Raw genomic sequence first — 16,653 nt, 5'->3', positions numbered from 1 at the left:
GGGAGGAGGTATCAAGAAAAGAGCCTAAGTAAACTGAATACTGGATAATAAGCCACAGAAAAATTTGTTAACTATACAAAGCTTTCAAGAATCCCTACCACCTTGGCAATTAATGATTTACTCAAGTAACAATAAATGTTATAATTAACATAAAGAACTGCTAATATACTTACAGTACCACCTACTATTCTTCCTAGTGGATACCATGCTCTTTCATCAAACCAATTTAAAAATTCATAGAACCCATGAGATGCAAGATGATGTGTTGATCTATAGTTAAACCTAGAGAAAAGAGATAAAAAGAAATGTTATAAAACTGCTTAATAGAAATAGCTCCTTCTTTATATTAAACTCTGTGGCTACATAAATGTATCTTTCAGAGCGTTTTCATCAAACTTGTATAACATAATCTGAAGATATCAAAAGAACATGCTTATACCTCTATATAAATAAAAACGCCCCCAACTTCAAACCCACACCTACAAAACTAGTAATGTTCAAAATAACATTTAGCCATTGCTTGGGGTCCAGGTGGTAGAGGGCTATAAAGAAGTTCGTAAATCTCAAAAGATTAAGAACTGCTGACAGAAGATAACATCAAAATGGAAGAAACGGTACACTCACCAGAATTGCCCAAAATCCTGCAACCCTAAAAACATTGGCTTTAAACTATAATAGCACTAAAAATATAAAAAGAATAAACCATAGCAGCACTATAAAACAAGAATATGGCCTTATAGAAAAAGAAATTGTAATTTCTGAAAGAGACAAATGAGAAAAAATGAAATTGAAGAAACCAGGGCCCAAAATGAAAGGCAGAAGAAAACCACAAACCATAGAGGGCAACTGCAGGGATATTCCATGTTTAGTATAAAGCAGCTGTCATGGGCAGGGGAAAAGCCTGGAGCAATCCTCAGGGTAATGCCATTAGGTATACTCAGTCAGGTCAATCCCCTTCCCCCTACTATTTCGAAGCAGGGAAGTGGGCATCAGAGGTGTCTGCCTGAGGTAGAAGCACTACACATAGACAAGTGAGTCAAGAAGCAGAATGATGCTGGATACAAGATGAACAGGAAATCCTTATACCCCAGATCAGTTTGATACATCCTTTCCAGCAGCAAGTTATGATCTCAACTCCAACAATCACTAGATGCAAGCTTTGTAGCATTTTTACAGTATTTTCCAATACTAAAATAAGCAACATATCCCCCCCCAAAAAAATCAAACATTTGACAAAAGCAATCACCATGACAGCTAAATATCAAAATCAACAAATAGAAAAATTAATACTGTAGAAACAGAAGCGAGAATATATTCAGATGGTTAATATAACCCAGAGTTATATTAACTCTGAAAGAGTTATTAATATTAAACTTTCAGACCTGAAAGGAAGTATAACCTAGAGGTTGAGAGGTCAGGTTCTAGCATCATACTGCATAGGTTTGAATGTTAGCTCCACACTGACCAGCTATGTGACCTTGGTTGGGCAAGTTACTTATGTTCTCTGCATTCTAGTTTCTTCATTTGTAAAACAGGGATTAACAACAGTACCTATGATAGTACTAGTGTAGCTATAAGCAAACAATATAGCATCTCTGAAGCACTTAAAGTCTATAGTTACTGTAATGAAACAGACTTATGATAAAGGATCCATTTAAGATTTTGAATGGCAAAATTATAATTGCCAAGATAAAATAAAAGATAGGCTAAATAGCGTAAAGGACAAAAATGAAGAGCAAATTAGAACAAGATAAAAAGTATAAACAAATTTAAGCAGTCTAGTTCTTACACTGATATAAAACAAAAATTTTTTTTCCACAGAGCATACACATCCCAATACATTTCAAAATACTAAAGTACAACTTAAAATCATTAATTCAGAGAGAAAGGTTTTCTACAAAGGAATGACAAAATTAGATTAATACCTTCTCAGTGGAACCACTGGATTGCTAATAAGGCAAAGGAGTAATATATCCAAATTTCTGAGGGGAATTTTAAGTAATAATTTTGTGTGCCAACAACATGGAAAGCTAAGCTAATGCTAGAAATGCTACCCTGCTCCCTTCCTCCTCCAAGAAGTATTTACCAGATCAGAATTTAAAAAGGGATATCTTCAAATGCCAGAAACAAAGTAGTGATTGTATTTACAAAGCCAGGATTATGGAAAGGCTGTCTAGTAAAAGATGGAAAACAATCTAACCACCACCATGGAAGTGACAAAGTTCTTCTCTATCTAAAGGCTTAAAAGGCTCCAATAAAAAAAGCTAAATTAAACACTGCGCTAAGCATTAAGGGTCTAAATTTACAAAGAATCCCCAAGACAAGAAATTAACATTGAAAACAAGACCCAAACACCTGGATTAGCAATAGAAGCAAAAACTAAAAAATAGCTCTACCCAGATAAGCTCATAAACAACAGTTAAACTAAGAGATTCACCACACAAAGTTGAGTATACACCAGAAAGAGTAACACCCCCCCGAAACTTCTGAAAATATTTTAATGGAAGAGGCCTAGTATTTTAGCAAGAATACCAAGGTTTTAAATTTTCAACCTAATTTTTCATTTTAAAAAATTGACTTCAAGGGACTATTAATAACACGTTTTAAAAACCAGGAACCATGAGAGTCCAACCTCATAAAGTTTTCCTGACAAGTATTTTTTCACTTTCCATTTTATATAATTCTTGGCCTCTCCCTCTTTATCAAATCATTCTTCCTTTGGCTTTAATGACTACAACAGTCTCTTGATTTTTTTACCCCCACCTCTCTAATCTTCTCTGTTTTCTGTATAGGTAGCCTCCTCTACCTAAGATACTCTTATTAATTCACTCTAAAATCTCTGCCGAAAGGATGTCATTCACCCAAGTCTTCAATTATTACCAGTATGCCCACAATTCACTAATATCATCTCCCTAACTAGATCTTTCTTCTCATGTCCAAACCAGTGTTATGTGACTACCCATGTGGTATGTTGTTCTTGAATGTCACAAATGCATCTCAGACTCCACATTCAACTAAACTCCTGATCAGACACCTACCATCCACTCCCAAAACAAACATATGCACTATATCTGCTTTCAGTATTCTCTTACCGCCACCTAAGTTGAAGAAATCTAGGTGTCATTTTTGAAAGTTCCTTCTCTCTCACATCCTATACAAAAATCATAACAAGGTTGTCACTTCCTAAATATCTCTGAAATCTGTACACTATTTTCTTATTCTGCTACTAGCACTGTAATCCAAGCTATCATCTTTTAACTAGACTACTGAAATAGCCTCTAACTGGTCTCTTTACATCCATTCTGCCCACCTTCTAGTTCCCCAATCTGTGCACTCCGCCACAAGAAGGAAGTTCTTTTCAAAATGTAAATGTGATCATATTGCAACTCTCTGAATTATTCAAAGACTTCATCACTTTAAAATTAAAGCAGAAAAACCTCCACTTCTTAACATAATGGTCAAAACCACACAGTCTACCTCATACATAACTCTAGTCTCATCTCACACCGTATTACCTCTCTTCTTTCCATCTTTCAGTCCTCCAAGCTCACCTCATTCCTTCCTGTTACAGGATCGTTAAGACTGCTAATCCCCTCTGCCTGTATCACTGATGTCTCCCTCCCTATCCCAGTTAACTCATCCTGCAAACTTCAACACATTTCTAAGAGATTCTGTCATTTTTCCATCTTGACATAGATAAAATTTCACATCTGTTTCCTTAATATCTATTCAAATAGATAAATACTCCTCAGAAGACATCACTGTGTCTCCAACACCAAGCACAGCATCTGGTACTTCACAAACTCAAAGGACATATGAGAATTTTGTTTCGGTTGCCCATGCTTCTGCAGCAGTGGTGCGATCACAGCTGCAGCTTCAGCCTCCAAGTCTCAAGTGATTCTCTGACCACAGCCTCCCAAGTAGCTAGGATTACAGGTGTGTGCCATCACACTCAGCTAATGTTTTATGCTTTCTAGAGATGAGGTCTTGCTTTGTTGCCCAGACTGGTCTCCAACTCTTGGGCTCAAGCAATCCTCTCACTTCAGCCTCTCAAAGTGTTGGGATTACCGGCGTGAGCCATTGCACCAGGCCAAGAATATTTTTAAAAATATAAATGTAAGTTCAAACTTACAACACTTAGTCAATAGTAAGAACAATTACATTGTTTCAATGAACACAAAAATCTTAAACTTGAGGTTAGAGATCATAGCTGCAATGATGCCAACCATGTCATGAATCTACTTCTGTATTTTGTTTTGGTTCACAAAATTGCAAAAATTTTGACTCACAGAGATAAGTGTCAAAGAGCAAATTTTTAAAAAAAAGTTTTCCTTACTGTTAAATTCTACAATTAAATAATACAGAAGTTTGTTTGGGGCCTAAGAGAAAATTCTGGTTCAAGGTTGAATAATTACATATAATAACTGCTTGCATTCCTCATTATATATATATAATATAATATATATAATTAATTATATATTATATATCTCATATATAATTAGTTATATATGTTATATAATATAATATAATATTTTAATACTTACATATTAATATGTTTAATATATTAATTTACATTGTAAATTAATATATTAAACATATTAATATATAATATAAATTAATATGTTTAATATAATTATATATTAATATATTTAATATCGATATATTTAATATTTTAATATATATTTAATATTATATATAATTAATATATATGAGATATATAATCTCAAAAAGCAAGCACCTAACCTAAATTTATAACATATCATCAACTTATGTTACAGATTGAGTTGTTACTAAACAAAGCATAGTCTGATTATTTTCATTCATGCAAATTCCCAGGATACCTCAGTTGGAACATTAGCAGTTCAATCCAAAGCAAATGTAAGGCATCTGAGCCTAATACATGGCTCCAAATCTATCTCAAGGACTTCTCTGTTTCCTCCAGCTTTAGCTGCCTGATTTTCTTTTCCTCTGTTCATGTAAATATGAGTAAGAATATGATTGGCTCAAATCATTTCGTACAAAGTCACACATCACAGGTAACAGACAATCTATGTGTTGGCTGCCATGAGATCCCATGCTTGTAATCCAATACCTGTAGCCAAAAGAGCAGGGTCATATGATATAAAACACGGCTGTTTTGGCTTCTTTGCATGTGCTGTGAGTAGAAGATGATGGGCATGAGAATTGTGCAAGGGTTGTGAATGTAGTAGGCACTATAATTCATTTTCCTAGAATAAAATAAAGCCCTTAGTGATGCTGAAAATACTTGGATACTTAGTGCTTCATCAAAGTATTGAAGGCATAACTGGCTTATTTGCTTCTCTTTTTTACACCTCCTCCTCCAAAAAAAAAAAAAAAAAATGCATGAGGCTTTCCAGTTACACTTTTTCTCCCTTTTCCCCCCTTAAGACTACCCTTAAAATCCACTTAATAAAACCTATAGTGTGATTATCTCTGGACAGTGCAGTCTACACAGGATTAGAGCTGCCTGTTCATGTCAGAAGACATAGCAATACCTATGTAATTTTTTTCTTCCTAGTTGACAAATACTCTCCTCTTGACCAAACATTAGGTTTCTCTAAACCCTCTTGTCAACTAGGCTTTGACCTTGGGCTTCAGTGTCTGTTCCTGTTGGGCCTGGACTGCCCAGTTACAGCAAGAATCCTGTTAAGTCAGTTCAGAAAGAATCCCTACCCTCCATTTCTGATCACCTCAATATGATCAAATTCCTTATCCCCAGGATCCCCCAGAGTATCTGGTCACCCTGGTCTGCCTTCAGCAAGAATCCCTGTAAAGCTAGTTTAGCCAGAATCCCCCTACTCCTTTCCTTACATCCGTGTTTTCCACCCACTGACCCTATCCCTGCTCCTTGACTACAAATCTTCCATTTTCGTTGTATTCAGAATTGAGCCCAGTTCCATACTTAGGTGTCTCTTCCCTATTGCATTAGTTCCTGAATAAAATCTGTTTTTATCATTTTTTAAAAAAAGGTACTTGGATTGATCATATTGATCCTATAACTACTCTTTTCCATTCCATTTTTAGAATAACTAAAAACTGAATGTATTTATTACACCTGCTTTTTGAGATGTTTCAGCATGGTCTTTTCCTCAGCCCTTGGCTCTGTCTACATAGAAACGTGCCATAGCCAAGTACTTTATTCTCACTTCTTCATACGATCATCTCAGACCTGAAGTTCCTAATCATTTTATAAGTCTTCTCTAATGTTTCATCCTCCTCCTCCCAGTCTACCTTAATTTCTGCTCTTAAAACATGTTGAAACCTCTACTGAAGTTCACCTCACAATGAACTACCTTTTCTTAGTAATTTTTGTATCTTGGAGTTATCTCATAGTTCCTGGCAGTTCACTCATGAGGTTCAATTAATGCTTGCTTAGCTAATTACTCCTTTTTAGCATACTAGTATCAACACTTACTTTAATTTTTGTCTTCTATTCCCTTCTTCATTAAACTCAAACACCTGTGTGTACAAAGGTAGTCTTCAATTTTGGCATGCCCTACTTAGATATTTTTTTAAATATTTAAATAGCTGAAAGGAGAGTGTTATAGATGAATCATAAACTGAAAACTGTTGAAGCTGAGTGATGTATTCATGGAGGTTCATTACAGTATTAGCTCTACTTTGCTGTATGTTTGAAATTTTCCATAATGAAGGGTATATATACGTAGATATAGCTTATTATCTATACATATATTTATAAATATGTACTTATAAAATTTATATGATTTACATACATAATGACACATATGAGTAATATAATACATATATATGCAAACTCTATTATGGAAAATTTCACACACTCACACATACTCTCACACACAATTATAGTTTTCCCCCAATAAAGCTAGGTGAACTGGCTTAGAAATAATGTTTTAAAAATTAGCAGTCACCAAAATAAAAATAAAAGAGAAATCAAGGAGTAAAAAACGATGTCCAATCTCACATATATCCTCCTTCTTTTAATACTGTCAATGCAAGTTTTAGTATTTTAACTATAATAAAAGAATCTGTTTTGAAGCAAGTGTGACAAAAAATTGCTAAGTATATTTGGTGGTAGTTTAATTCATTATGGTCTTTTACTTTTATTTGAAATTTTCATAAAAGTTAACTACAAAAACAAAAACATGCCTCCTCCAACTTCTCTTAACCTGATTTTTAGAGCTAATGAACTTTTTCTGCAAGGGGCATTTAGGGAAAAAGGTAGCAAGAAGATATTAAATTTTGGAATTCAATTTATGGAAAAAAATGGTTATGTTTTTTGGGTTCTAGCACAGTCAGTACAATACAGTATTCAAAAACATTAAAGCATATGGCCGATGTAGTGGCTTAGGTCTGTAAACTCAGCTACTTGGGAGCCTGAGGCAGGAGGATTGCTTGAGCCCAGGAGTTCGAGAACAGCTTGGGGAAAGAAAAAAAAATTTTTTAATTAGCCAGGCACGGTGGCACATGCCTGTAGTCCAACAACTCAGGAGGCTAAGGCAGGAGGATCACTTGAGCCCAGGAGTTTGAGGCTGCAGTGAGCTATAATCGCACCACTGTTCTCCAGCCTGGGTTACAGAGCAAGATCCCATTTAAAAAAAAAAAAAAAAAGAAAGAAAGAAAAGAAAAGAAAACTCAGCTTAAATAGAACTTTATGAGCTGGTAGGTGTATCCAGTAAATACTGCATTATTTCCTTACATAAACAAACACTAGGAATATCAACCTATTTGTAAACCAGGGCTTTTACAAATAAAAAGGGGAAGTCACAAGGAGCTGCCTTTGCATTTTCCTTCCATAGATCTTGTCAGAGATCCAATCATTTGATACATTTTGGTTTCAGATTTATTTCATCTTATATTGAAACAACTAATTTACACTCAAAACAACAACAAAGAAATCTCATGATTATGTCCTGAAGCAAAATACCACAATATACTTTTAATCTTAGGTTAAAAAAAATTATATCTCTATAAATGGCCAACAGGTATATGAAAAGATGTTCAACATCATTAGTCATCAGAAAAATGCAAATCAAAACTATAATCAGATAACATCTCACCTCAGTTAAAATGGTTTGTATCCAAAAGACAGGCAGTAACAAATGCTGGTTAAGATGTGGGGAAGGGGGAACAGTCCTATACTGTTGGTGGAAATGTAAATTAGCACAGCCACTACGAAGAACAGTATGGAGGTTCCTCAAGAAAACAAATATAACTACCATATAACCCAGCAATCCCACTGCTTGGTACATATCCAAAGAAAGAAAATCAGTGTACCAAGGAGACACCTGCACTCATGTTTATTGCAGCATTATTCATAATAGCCAAGATTTGGAAGCAACCTAAGTGTCTATCATCAGGTGAATGAATAAAGAAAATGTGGTACTTGTATTCAATAAAGTACTATTTAGCCATAAAGAAAAGAATGAGACTCAGTCATTTACAACAACATGGATGGAACTGGAGAGGTCATTATGTTAAGTAAAATAAGCCAGGCATGGAAGGACGAATTTTACATGTTATATCTCATATGTGAGAGCTAAAAATTAAAACAATTGAACTCATGGAGATAGAGAGCAGAATGATGATTACCAGAGGCTGGGAAGGGTGGTAGAGAGGGGGGCAAAATGTGGGGAGGGGTAACGGATACAAAAATATACTTAGGATGAATAAGATCTAGTATTTAAGAAAAAAGATCTAGTATTTGATAGCACAACAAATAATTTAGCACATATTTTAAAATAACTAAAAGATTGGAATTGAAATGTTTCTAAAACAAAGAAATGATAAATGCGTGAGGTGATGACTATGCCAATTACCTGGATTTGACTTCTACACATTGTATGCCTGTATCAAAACATCACATATAACCCATAAATAGATAAATCTATTATGTACCCATAATTATAAAAAATTAAAAATTATATCTCAGCCTTAAAATTAACCTAAGGCTTTTATATCTTCAAAACAAATTTTGAGGTGGCAAAGGGTTTCGTATGTTTAATTAACATTTTCAGTCCTCATTAAAAGTGACACCGTATCAGAAAGAAATATTAATAATTGGAAATGCCTAAGAATAAATTAAGTGGAAGAACAATATATTGTTAGCCATAATGCTGTGGCCACAATGAGCGACAAACATGTCCCACATTCCAAAAATGTTCAGTTCACAAATGTAATTTTAACAAGACAACACAAATCTGGTTTAGTTTAACCTTTGCAAATTAAATCCAACAAACAGGAAAGAATCAGTCAGGAACAGAAAGAAAATAAGAAAAGGGAGGAAAGAAGCTTTGATCAATGATGGTGATAAAAGAACAGCAAATATTAGTAGTAAAGGAGGGTAAAGAGGTGCAGCAAAAGGCAGCGAGGTGGAGCACTGTACCAAGTATTACATTTCAACACAGTGCCCCCTTAAGGCCAGGCAAAGCCAGGGTCCTAATTTGCTCTGAGTTGAGAAACAGGTTAACTAAAGTTTCTATCTATCAAAATAACCACACATAGACTCCAAGTGAGGGCTCAGGGCTGTCTCCCATGGATAGAGAGAGCATAATGACAGTTTGACAGCACAGCTTTAAGAGAATCCCAGGAAGTCTTGTATGACAAGATATTAGAAAAATGTGCCTCTAAAGGTGGTTATTCTATATCTGACATTGATTTGTTTTCATTTTTACAAGGTAATAATCATGTTTTCAAAAAACTCCTTGAGCAACCACAGTGTACCAGGTTTCTGTTAGGCACTGGAAATAGAGCACTGGAAAGACAGGCAAATTCTGCTCTTTTGGAACTTAAATACAATAAACACAAACCAGGTAATTACAGATTGAAACAAGAGCTGGGTGGAGTACAGGAGAAAAGATTCAGATAAATAAAAGAGTAAAATGGGAGGAAGGGAAGGAGGAAGGGGTAGAGATTGCTGTAAGCAGGGTATAAATGAGGTTCTATCTTAAAACATCTGTGAAGTCTTTAAGGATGGGGGTAACCAGCAATTCAAAGAGTTAAAGAGCTGTCCCAGGCAAAGAAACTATCAAGTGCAAAGGCCTTGAGGTGGAGAAATGGTGTGAAGGAAGAAAAAGATGTTCAAGAGGGGGAGTGGTAATTTATGTTGTGTACACTACTTCTGCACAATTATTGTTTTAAAAAAACATGTCAGACACTATGATCCTATTTTTCATTTAATCATCACACACATACACACTCCTTTGCGGCAGGACACTACACAGATGATTAGACTAAGGCACAATAGGTAACATAAGTTGTCCAAAGTCATACAGCCATGAAGTGGTCAAGATGGGATTTGATCAAGGTAGCTTTGACTCTGGTGCCCACATTCTTAAGCATGATCACAAGGTGATTCCAAACAGCAACAGGGCAATTAATGCAGGTAAATCATTTGTATCACCTTCTGGGCACTGCGAACCTTAAAAGATTTCAAACTGTTCCCAGTATCTCAGGGATTCCAGACAAGAGTGGGGTACCAGAATGGACACACAGTTTTGAATGACATATGGTACCATCTTATATAACCTTACCTATTTGTCTATTTATATATGGGGCTTTTGTACAAACTCATTTGAAGAAAGGATTCAAATGCTAAACAAGTATTTGAAAACAATGGCATGCGTATCTATAGATCTATATCTATATATGTTTAAAATATCTAAAACAAAAACCACTGGTGTAGTTCTCTTAAGATCTGTTAAGATGCAACTTTGAACCTTAAAGCTTATGCCCTTTCTAAAGTTACTTTGGAAATAAAAGGACAGAGAAGTCTAATATATGTCTGACTGTACCATTTCAGATTTCAATTCTTTGGTATAGGTATGTCTTAAAAAATCATGGCCAGAAACCTTTGTTAAGTACTGCTTGACCAGTAACAACCATCCTCACTCACCACCTTACAAGGGTCATACATAATTGTTGGTTTTACCAAACAAATCCTCCAATAAGTGTGACTATCACAAAGAAACAAAGCCAAGTAGTCCCTATCTCTAGCTCACATTTCTCTCCTTTTTGGCACCTTTCTCATACTTCTTATATTAACCAATTCAACCACTGTCAATCTTCAGATAACTGAACTCTTCTCAGTAAGCTATAATTTGTCATCTTTACTTCTCCGAAGTTTAGTTCTTACAAGGTTATGAGTAAGTACGTGTACACTTCATTATCAAAAAAATGTACAACACCTCCTTCCTCTTTCAACCAACAAATGCTTATTTTATCTCAATCCCTCCTCTGATCACAGCCAAGTTTGTCACATAATGTTACACAACTATTTGGGAGATTGTCCAATGAGAAATATAATGTCTGCCTGCTATCATTTGAATACTAAGTGTAACAAAAAGAATGAAGAAATGGAAAAGCATTTGTTCTCACATAATTTTTCCTTCCTGCTTTTACAACTCTATGAGATATAAAAACAAGAAACAGGAATTTCTATTTGGTCTAAAAAGGCGAGTTCATCTTTGTAATACACGTTACATGGATCAACAACTAATCTGAGAGAAAGCAAAGTACCAATTTCTCATGAAAAAGAAAGAATGAGAGAATGCAAGGAAGGAAAGAAGACAGGCAGGCATGTTAAAAGGTTAAGCCTATTGTTTCTATTGTCCATTATTTGCAACATCTTCCAAGAGATACAGAACTTCCATTATTATCACCATAATTATTATATATTAGTATTTTGATTTGAATAAATTATTTATGGGATTTAAAGTTTAACAATTGGTTCGGAATCTCTTCCTCTTTCTTGTCATCAGGTACTTTCTAATCCCCCAGGAATTTAAAGTATGATTGTTTCTCTTCTTTCACTGAAATTAAAAAATCACATTTTACTTTTTATTGGCAATCCTTCCTTTCTTTATACATAACCCTGATGAACTCTGCACCTTGCATTCTACCTTTTCCAATCTAATATACGAAATAGCATTGATTTACAGATTTGTCTCCTCCACTGGATTGGAAGGTCCTTGAGAAAAGAAACCCCCAGCCTAAGAGAATAATGAAAACAACAAAATCAATAAATCGTTAACATTTTATGAGTGGTTATTATGCCTTAAATACCTTTGTTATTAATAATTTGATCTTTATGACAACTTATTGAGATGTATATTATTGTCATTCCCTATTTACAGATGAGAAGATGGAAGCACAAAGAGGTTAAGTAACCTGCTCTTACTCAAGGTTAGACAAGTCAAAGCAGCAAAGCCAGGGGTCTATTTCACATCATCTTGCCTCTGGGCAAATATGAAGGAATCAATCTTCCAACTCCTAGCACCAAGGACGGTGCCTGGTATATACAGTAAAGTTAATAAAATATGTGTTAAAGCTCCTCCGAACTATTTTATATATGACCCAATTTTAAAGCATTTTTACACAACTGTCGCCCGAGCAAAGTGATTTAGTGCTGGCGTGAGGTTATAAATGATGTGAAATGTTTAAACATTCCCACTTTACTAAGGTAAACTATTTTTTTATATAGAAATATACTATTCAGATAGAGGGCACTAAAATAGTGTAACTGGTTTAATTAAATTTTCATTCAGGGAATACTCCCGTATACTTGATATTCAATGCTGTTTGGGTCCCGGTTCATGTTCTGGCCTCTGAAGTCTTTCATCAACAATCACTCACAGAACCATTTAGTATTGTATACAGAAACGGAAAACACCTGCTGCAGTCAGCTACTCGGGAGGCTGAGGCAGAAGAATTGCTTGAACCCGGGAGGCGGAGGTTGCAGTGAGCCAAAATCGCGCCCACTACACTCCAGCCTGGGTGACAGAGCAAGACTCCATCTCAAAAAAAACGTCTGAATAAGGGTCTAAATTTCCACAATTACCAATTTCAGCACTTGTTCTGGCTCTATTCTAACACTATTCACACCACTTTTCTAACTCTATCCTGGCCACAGGGGCATTATATCTGTTCCTTCAACATATCAACTTTTTTTCTGCTAAGAGGAATGCTCTTAACCCAGATCTTTGCAGGGCCCTAATTCCTTGTCATTCTGATTTTAGTTCAAATATTATCTCAGAAAGGCCTTCTTTCACTTCTCAGTCTACAGTAGTGGCCCCATAGCCATGGTCTACAAACACATCAAACACTAGTTAGCATATTACTTTTTTAATAGCCTTTATCACTAACTAAAATTATCTTGATCTTTTTATTTACTTGTTTGCTTGCCTATCTGAAAAATAAGCTCCATCACAACAAAGATCCTTGTATATATCCCAAATGCTTAGTACTGTGTCTGGCACATAGTTATCACACAATAAATATTTGTTAAATGACTGAATGTTAAAGGAACTCACCATGCATACTAAAATAATTTGCTCTACTAGTTTAGATAAGCAATCAAAACCAATAAAAATCAATGCTGAAGATGGCTGACTAGATGTATCTGGTACTTGTCTCATCTATGGAGAGGAACCACAATAGCGAGTAAAAAAGATCACCTGAGAGAGAACAATGAAATTCAAGAGAGTAGTGATGGGAAAGCATCAAAAGCAAGGAAAAAGAGGGAAAAGAGCCTGTTCGGCTGGGATCAGGTAGGAGGCTGGAGTGGCTTATAATGCAGACAAAGGGCGAGAGACCCCCAGAGGTCTACATTCCCACTGGAACCACTAGGACTCCTAAAATCCTAGCCACAGGAGAGCTCCTTGACCTTCTCAGGTCCCAAGACTACAGGGAGCTGCCTGAAGTCCACGCGAAGGCACTGCTCCAGAGAGACAGCTCATGCTGGATCCCACGAATCACTCGAACCTAAGCAGCTACAACATGGTGCCATTTTGAGAACACAGGCCCCACTAAACTGCATCCTGCCCTGCTGCCAGGGCCACTACAAGGCAGCGATACTGCCCACCCCAGCAGAGGGCGACTGTGAATTTTTACCTGCGCTAAGGACAAATTCCATTGCTTACAGCCACTTGAGGGCTGCAGGCTGCTGGAGAGCCAAGGCAGGAAACCCATGCCCCGCCCCCAAGTTGCCACCCTACAGCTACTCTGAAGGAAAGCAACCCCACCTTCCCTAGTAGAGCAGGGTTGCAATGCAGTTGCTGCTGGCCCCTCCTGAGCATTCCACCCACAAACTGGGGATCACCCCTCCCTTGCCTACCACTGCCAGCCGGTCCACCCAGCTAGCTCCATACCCCCACCAAAGCAAGTACCCAAACACACAATCCAAGGTGTGGATGATCTCTGGAGATCACCTCACTAAGTCCACCACCAGTGACACCTGAACACTACTCTCAGGGTCTGAGGTCAGGCCCACTTAACCTGCCACTACCAGCAGAGCTAGGACCTATACTCATGCATCACCTGCAGGTCTGGGGACCAGCCCACACAACTCATTGCAGCCACCACAATACCAACAAAGACACTTAGGTTCCAGGGAGTTGTCCACCGCTGCTACTGCAATCACCCATGCTACACCTGCTGCCCAGGGGCTCGAGAAGCTGCCCTCTTGCATGACCCACCACTGGAATCCCAGCACCTAAGCAGGCCACCTGGAGGCCTAAAATCAGCCTGGATGCACGAACACTGTCACTGGCATAAGCTGCCCTTGGGCCAAAACACTGAGGGGATGCTCAGTTCACTGCTGCCACCACTGGGTCCAAAAGGCTGTTACACCTGGTATCCCATCAAAACTTCACCACAGCCTCCACTAACAACCACATCTTAAGCCCCTGGGGAAATCACAGACACACTAATGCTGTTTACAGAAAAAAAGAAAATCATACGGAGACCACACACTACCACACACACACAGAATCAAAACCAAAGTGCCATATCCAACCAACACCATACATATATCTTCAGGAAAAAATTCTCTCCAACAAAAGCAATGTCAAAAAATTCCATTACACCAGATGTGCAGATACCAAAGTAAAAACACAGGAAACATAAAAAAGAAAATATGATACACCTCCAAAAGAACACAATAATTATCCAGCAACAGATCCCAATCAAAAAAATAAATTCACAACAAACTCATGGACACAGGGAGTAGAAAGATGGTTAACAGGGGCTGGGAAGAGTAGTCGGGGGTTTGGTGGGGAGGTGGGGATGGTTAAATGGGCACACACAAAAAAATTCCAGCACGAATGAATAAGACCTATTTGATAGCACAATAGGGTGACTATGGTCAATAATAACCTAATTGTATATTTTAAAATAACTTAAAGAATGTAATTGGATTGTTTGTAACTTAAATGATTAATGCTTGAGGGGACAGATACCCCATTCTCCATGATGTGCTTATTTCACATTGCAAGTCTATATCAAAATATCTCACGTATCCCATAAATATACATACTTATCATGTACCCATAAAATTTTTTTAAAAAATAAAAAATTTTGAAAAAAAAAGAAATTCACAAAATCCCAGAAAAAGAACTCAAATTATTTATTCTAAAAAAACTCAGTAGGATACAAGAGAATTCTGAAAAACAATATAAAGAAATAAGAAAAACAATTCAGGATATGAATGAGAAATTTACTCAAGAGGTAGATATCATAAAAAAGAACCAAACAGAAATTCTAGAACATAAGAATTCATTGAATGAAATAAAAAATATATATGAAACCTTCAACGACAGACTAGATGGGGCAGAAGACGACTCTCAGAACTTAGACAAGTCTCTTGAAATAACCTAGTCAGACAAAAATAAAGAAATAAATTTTAAAAACATGAACAAAGTCTTCATAAAAGACAACATAAAGTGAACAAATATTAAAATTTTCAGTGTCCTAGGAGGTGAAGAGAAAACAAAAGATTTTAAAAGCCTATGTAACAAAATAACAGATGAAAACTTCCCAAGTCTAGCAAGAGATTTGGACATCCAGAGACACAAGGCTCAGAAATCTGCAAACAGATACAATGCAAAATATTCTATCCACAATACATTACAGTCAAACTGTCAAAAGTCAAACATAAGGAGAGAATTCCACAAACAGCAAGAGAAAAGAGTCTAGTCACTTATAAAGAAACCCCCATAAGACTAATAAAAGATTTCTTAGCAGAAACTTATAGGCCAGGAAAGAAAGGGATAATGTATTGAAAGTGCTGAAAGAAAAAAAAATTGCTAATGATACTATATCCAGCAAATTATCCTTCATAAATGAAGGAGAAATAAAATATTTTCCAGACAAGCAAAAGCTAAGGAAATTCATAATCACTACACTAGCCTACAAGAAATGCTCAAGGGAGTACTTAATCTGGAAGTGAAAGGACAATATCTACTACCATGAAAACACACAAAAATATAAAAACCACTGGCAAAGCAACACACAAAGAAAAGACTCAAATGTTACCACTACTACAGAAAACCACCAAACCACAAAGATAAATTATGAGAGAAAGAACAGAACAAAATAACCAGAAATCAATTAATAAAATGACAGGAATAACCCCCCACATATTAATAATAATCCTGAATGTAAATGGATTAAACTTTCCACTTAAAAGATATACACTGGCTGAATGAATTAAAAAATAAAAGACCCAACTATATGCTGCCTACAAGAAACTTATCTCACCTGTGAAGACACATATAGACTGAAAGTAAAGGGAAATAAATTCAGATATTCAATGCAAATGGAAACCAAAAGTGAGCACGAGTACCTACACTTAGATAAAGCAGGCTTTAAGTCAAA

At 36.2% G+C, this 16,653-nt stretch overlaps 1 protein-coding gene across 2 annotated transcripts in view; it reads right to left on the bottom strand.

Moving 5' to 3' along the window:
• Window positions 1–16,653, bottom strand: part of STT3B (STT3 oligosaccharyltransferase complex catalytic subunit B) — a 108,896-nt gene that overhangs the window by 59,163 nt on the left and 33,080 nt on the right. For both annotated transcript variants that reach the window (XM_063602228.1, XM_014344184.6), the window contains exon 2: window positions 174–282. In XM_063602228.1, coding sequence (XP_063458298.1) covers window positions 174–282 — 109 coding nt within the window. The remainder of the gene's footprint in view (window positions 1–173; window positions 283–16,653) is intronic.

This window comes from Pan paniscus, chromosome 2 (genome assembly GCF_029289425.2).
Source record: "Pan paniscus chromosome 2, NHGRI_mPanPan1-v2.0_pri, whole genome shotgun sequence".
Taxonomy (NCBI): domain Eukaryota; kingdom Metazoa; phylum Chordata; class Mammalia; order Primates; family Hominidae; genus Pan; species Pan paniscus.
This window is presented reverse-complemented; position numbering and strand designations above follow the sequence as displayed.